General features: G+C 33.8%; 1 protein-coding gene across 1 annotated transcript; it reads left to right on the forward strand.

Annotated features, from left to right (window-relative positions):
* Window positions 1–574: 574 nt before the first annotated feature.
* Window positions 575–3,782, forward strand: nppc (natriuretic peptide C). Its single transcript, XM_058761199.1, has 3 exons — window positions 575–743; window positions 1,878–2,176; window positions 3,354–3,782. Coding segments are annotated over exons 1-3 (393 nt in total). The 5' UTR covers window positions 575–650; the 3' UTR covers window positions 3,355–3,782.
* Window positions 3,783–5,200: the final 1,418 nt, after the last annotated feature.

Raw genomic sequence — 5,200 nt, forward strand, 5'->3', positions numbered from 1 at the left:
GACTGTTGCGCAGCCGGCTGAAACCATTTCAATCAGCATATACTGCCACACAGTGTCACAAACCAGAAAGTGTACAAGATCCTCACTCCTGCTCAAACTGATGCTCTACTCTGCCTTTGACCTATGCTCACATATAGTGTTTCATGTTTTATTTTTGACTCAAGCTGACCTCCAAGATCAGATTTGTAATGTAATTTTACTATATGTATTTATTATAATTATTTTCACAACGTATTTACATTAAATGTTTTCGATACTGTCAGTATGCAATAATATGTATACAAATTTTACTTCTGTTCCAACTAAATCCTGTTCTGTGATTCATGGTTATCATGAATGGTTTTGCTTGTGATTGTTCTTTTTCCCTCCTATATTTAAGTGGTTAAAGGTGACTGCACTAAATTTCCAGCACAGATATCCTCAGATCAATTATTGGTCATATCAGATATAATCAACAGTAACCTATGACGCAGCGAAGGTGAAGCGCGCGAGGGGAGGGGAGGGGGGGCGTGACGTCACCGGAGTGACGTCACACCGCCTATAAAACCCTGAGCCGAGATTGAAGAGTAAGAGTTGAGCTCGACACCTCTGGGAGTAAATGAAGGGTCGTGATCAGCATATTTAGACGAGCATTGACAAGCAGCATCACGATGATCATCTTGCATTTGGTGGCTTGTGGACTTATTCTGACTCTGCTATCAGTCAGCACTGAGACAAAACCACTAACGCTGGAGGAACAGAGGGTGAGTGTGATATTTAGACAAATTATACAGTTTGTGTCATGTATAGTCTGCAGTTCATGCAGTTAAGAGTCTGGTTTGATATGTAAAAGTTGATGTGAGGTCTATAAACTTAGGTGAAAAAGATGCGCTAAAACTTGGATATGCAGTTACGCGCAATTTATATATGCATAAAACTACTAGATTTTAAATAAACATCATCTCAAATTCAAAATAGACTAGTTTTAATTTCATCTGCAAGTCCTTCTCTTCTTCGTCTTCATCCAAAAGCGATTTGAGCATCATTTGATCGCAAACTCAGACACTTGTCCGGACGCAAGACTTCTTGAGCAAAACTTTAGGTTCATTCATTTTCGTGGCTTATAGCCTATATATCAACAGGTTAGATTCCGCGCGAACTTTGATAAAGCCGTTTTTACTTTTAGACATCAATGAGATTCACTTCGGAGCAAACGGAAACGTTTTCGTTCTCGTTTCGGAGAAAAGTTTGTAGACGAAAACGCAAACGAGGCTCGGATTTGCCAAGAAGTTCGTAAGATTAAACATTTCATCAAAATCAAGATCAAATGATCTGAGGCTGTTGATTCGTCCGCGTCGTTTTTATTTCAGGAGACAATCTAAACGATTACTTATATTAAAAGTAGACTAAGTGAGAATTCCATCACGTTTCCTATAAATAGCAATAATAGATAGCTTGTAACATAAAACAAATGTATAAATAGCTTAACTAGGACTTTCCGAGCCTGTTACTCCACTCCGTTACTGAAGAGTTACGCGTTACACTTTAACGGCTTCCCTAACAGGGTTTATTCATATTAATGCATTCATTTACACGCTGAAGAGCAATTTTATTCTGAAATTGATCTTTGTGTATAAAGCTCCTGCTCGAGGAGCTCAAATTGGATGCGCGAGTTTAGTCAGGTAACCTAAAAATGTGGAAACTCGTTTATTCAAGCCATAAATCTGGTTTGATGTGATTGAATAAACCTTCAGTGGATAGAACAACATTTGTAAGCGTCAGGTCAGGTGGAAAAGTCTCTTTTAGGTAAGAGATTAGAGTTTTTCAGTGTAAAGAGCTTGTGAACTTGAGAGCGTTGAAGGCTGTATTGAGAGTGTTTCTGCGTGTGTCTCGCGCAGTCCCTGCGGATGCTGTTGGGTGAGGAGCTGTCTGAGCTCCTGGCGTCCGATGAGAGTCAGAGGAGGATGGAGAACAGGGCTCGTCTGCTGAGGGACCTGCGCATGGACACTCGGGCCAAGGGCCCCTGGGCTCGGATCATGAACGATCAGCCCAGCTCACGCAGAGTCAAAGCTGGATCTAAGAAGGGAGGAACGACGGCCAGGAGCGGATGCTTCGGACACAAGATGGACAGGATAGGGACCGTGAGCGGGATGGGCTGCCAGCCGTCTCATTACCCGGCTGCAAATAATCTCTCCTGGTGAGAATCTGAAGACATCTCAGTCTTAGACATTTGTAGATACACAGCTTTTAGAAATTTCATGTATTTTGTTAATAAATATTCATTTAAAATTTAATTTGTTTATATATAAGATGCTCAATAAATAAATAAATTATATATATAATTTATTTATTTATTGAGTATCTGTAGATCTAAATCCTAAATATTTGAATGAAGTAATAAATAAATAAATAGTTAGTTATTCATTTATAACTGTTGAAATCTACATCTTAAATATTTGTAGGTGTAATCTTTATATAAAAATTATTCATTTATTCACTGAGTATCTGTAGAGATCTAAATAATGGATTTTTTAATTATTATTATTATTATTATTATTTGTGGGAAAGCTCTTTGGAAATTACAATTAGTTAGTATAAATAAAAATAAATAAAAAAAGCAAAATAGTTTTAACTTATGTTAATATAAAATGAATTATTATTGTATAATGTAAATTAAATTAAATTAAATTTTTGGGGTATCTTAATTATATTAGTAGATATTTATTTTTGCATATCTACCAAGATTATATATATATATATATATATATATAATTATGACATGTATTGTTTCTGTAGCAATCAAAATCTTTAATAATTATTATATATATATATATATATATATATATATATAATCTTAGTAGATATACTCTTTGGGGAATTTCATGTTAATTTAGTAATATAATATTTATTAATTTATTTATCAATCTAAATCTTTGATATGTGTAGGTATACTTATTTAAAATGATTTAATTTATTTATTTTAATATGTATAAAATTATACATAAACGTGTTTGCATATCACTTTTTGTGCCCCTATGTATAATATATTTATCAATCAATCACTAAATTCCTGAATACAGTGTCTTGATGCAAAATGCTTTACCTGCCATTATAACAGGTGCTGTATGATTTCAGGAAGCTATTTAGTGTCAAACTTCCGTAATAGATTTGGCGTGTGTAGTTATACTGGATAACTAACTATGGGCCGGATAGATTTGGTCTGAGTGCGTCATGTGCCAAACTGACGAGAACAGCATCTGACTGCGTGATGCAGGAGATCTGACGTCAGTCGCATGCACGCACGTGTTAGAGACGGCCGTGACGTGACACACGTCTACATCCATCCGTCTGACTCGATCTCCTCTTTCTTCCAGAGCCAATCACGGACGTCATCGATTTGGGACAGAACGGACTCAGTTGCTCCTCCTCTGAGGAAAAGCCTAAAGAATCGGACTAATGGTACGAAGCCACTACGAGAACCATGTGTGGGGACGATGAAACGTACAACAGAAATAAAAGAATTAGATTAAACATATGTACAAAATAAAAGAAACCCATGGCAGATGATGTGGATAAAAGCTGTATATTGTTGCTGCTGCTGTACATTCATGTATTTCATTCTCGCATAAATGTATTTATGTTTAAAAACTATTTATATGTTTATAAAAGAGATATTTATAAATATGAGTTTTATTTATGTAACATTTTGAAATGAATGCAAACTGCAGGTCAATTCTGTTTGTAACTATTTTGTCTCTAATAGTTGTAAATGTTTTAAAAGTCATTAAAAATGCACAAATGCAAAAAAGAAAACAGTTTTATGTGTTTGTGTGTGTGTGTGTGTGTGTGTGTGTGTGTGTGTGTGTGTGTGTATGACATTTTTCCACCAATACTTTTGGATTTCAGAAATAATTTATTAAAAAAATAAATAAATACATAAATAAATAAATGTATACGAGAAGCAAGACTGTGTATTGTGTAAAATAATAACATATTTTTTCTGCATTATATGAAGTTATATATATATATATATTAAATACTAATTTAACATTCTCTGAAATCAATAAATAAAATACATTTTCTTTAGATGTTTGGGTAGAAATCAGGAAAAAAAGGAGATTTTTTCTCAGAAAAGTGAAAAGCCTACGGCTTCAATATTGAATGTTTCATTAATAAACCTGCTATAATGAATAAGAGAGGGCAGAACTGAGACTCTGACACACATTCAGATGAATCTCTCAAACATTAGACAAGCATTTAGCAGAATTTGAACTGAAATGGCAGAAAGGAGTCCAAGAACATTACGTTTGAGCCACTAAGTGGGCAAAACAGCAGATTTATTAATGAATTAGTGCTGTGTATATATCTGTAGAGTGCTTTTAAAGGAGAATTACACAGGGGAAGAAAAAACTGTGTTTTATCCTTGAAAGGCGATTTCATATGACTCACGCTGGCTCGTTTGGGTCTATATATCGCAAAGGAAGAGACTCTTTGACAGATAACCTCACTCCAGTTCAACAAATGAAGAGAAACGCGATCTCCGATCATTGAACTTGCTTGAGAAACTGGGAGAACAAGAGCTTGTTTAGACGTCAAGCACACAAAACAGCTATTGTAACTATATAATTAGCTATTTACAATGATATAAAAACTAGTTATATTTGTAATTAACACAGGACCATTTTTACAACCTCGCCATTTAAAATCCCAACAGGATACACTTGCTGACTAATTTTAATGAGTAAGTAATAAGTAAATAAAATGAATGAATAAATGAATGAAAACACACTAAATTTAATAGTTTGGGATCAGAAAGGTTTCAAATAAAATAAAGAAAAACAAAACTCACCAAGACAGCATTTATCTGATCAAGAATACAGTAAAAACTGTGAAATATTTTTGTTTTATGTGTGAATATATTGTAAAATCTAATTTATTCCTGTGATCAAAGCTGAATTTTCAGCATCATTACTCCAGTCTTCAGTGTCACGTGATCCTTCAGAAATCATTCTAATTGGCTGATATTATTATAACAATATTATCGTAATATTTGCAGTGTTGAAAATGTAAAATGTTTTGTGGAAATACTTTTTTTTTCAGAATTTTACGATGAATAAAAAGTTAAAAATAACAGAATTTACTTGAAATAGATTTTGTTAAATATAAATGTGCTTATTAAAAATAAAATAAAATACTGACCCTAAATTTTGTATAGTATATG

This window comes from Onychostoma macrolepis, chromosome 22, assembly GCF_012432095.1.
Source record: "Onychostoma macrolepis isolate SWU-2019 chromosome 22, ASM1243209v1, whole genome shotgun sequence".
Classification (NCBI taxonomy): Eukaryota; Metazoa; Chordata; class Actinopteri; order Cypriniformes; family Cyprinidae; genus Onychostoma; species Onychostoma macrolepis.

Excerpts from the sequence above, each read along its gene's own strand:
- nppc (XM_058761199.1), top strand. The coding sequence starts at position 651 with ATGATCATCTTGCATTTGGTGGCTTGTGGACTTATTCTGACTCTGCTA. Across the intron at positions 744-1,877 it reads TAACGCTGGAGGAACAGAGG|TCCCTGCGGATGCTGTTGGG; the intron begins GTGAGTGTGATA and ends TGTCTCGCGCAG.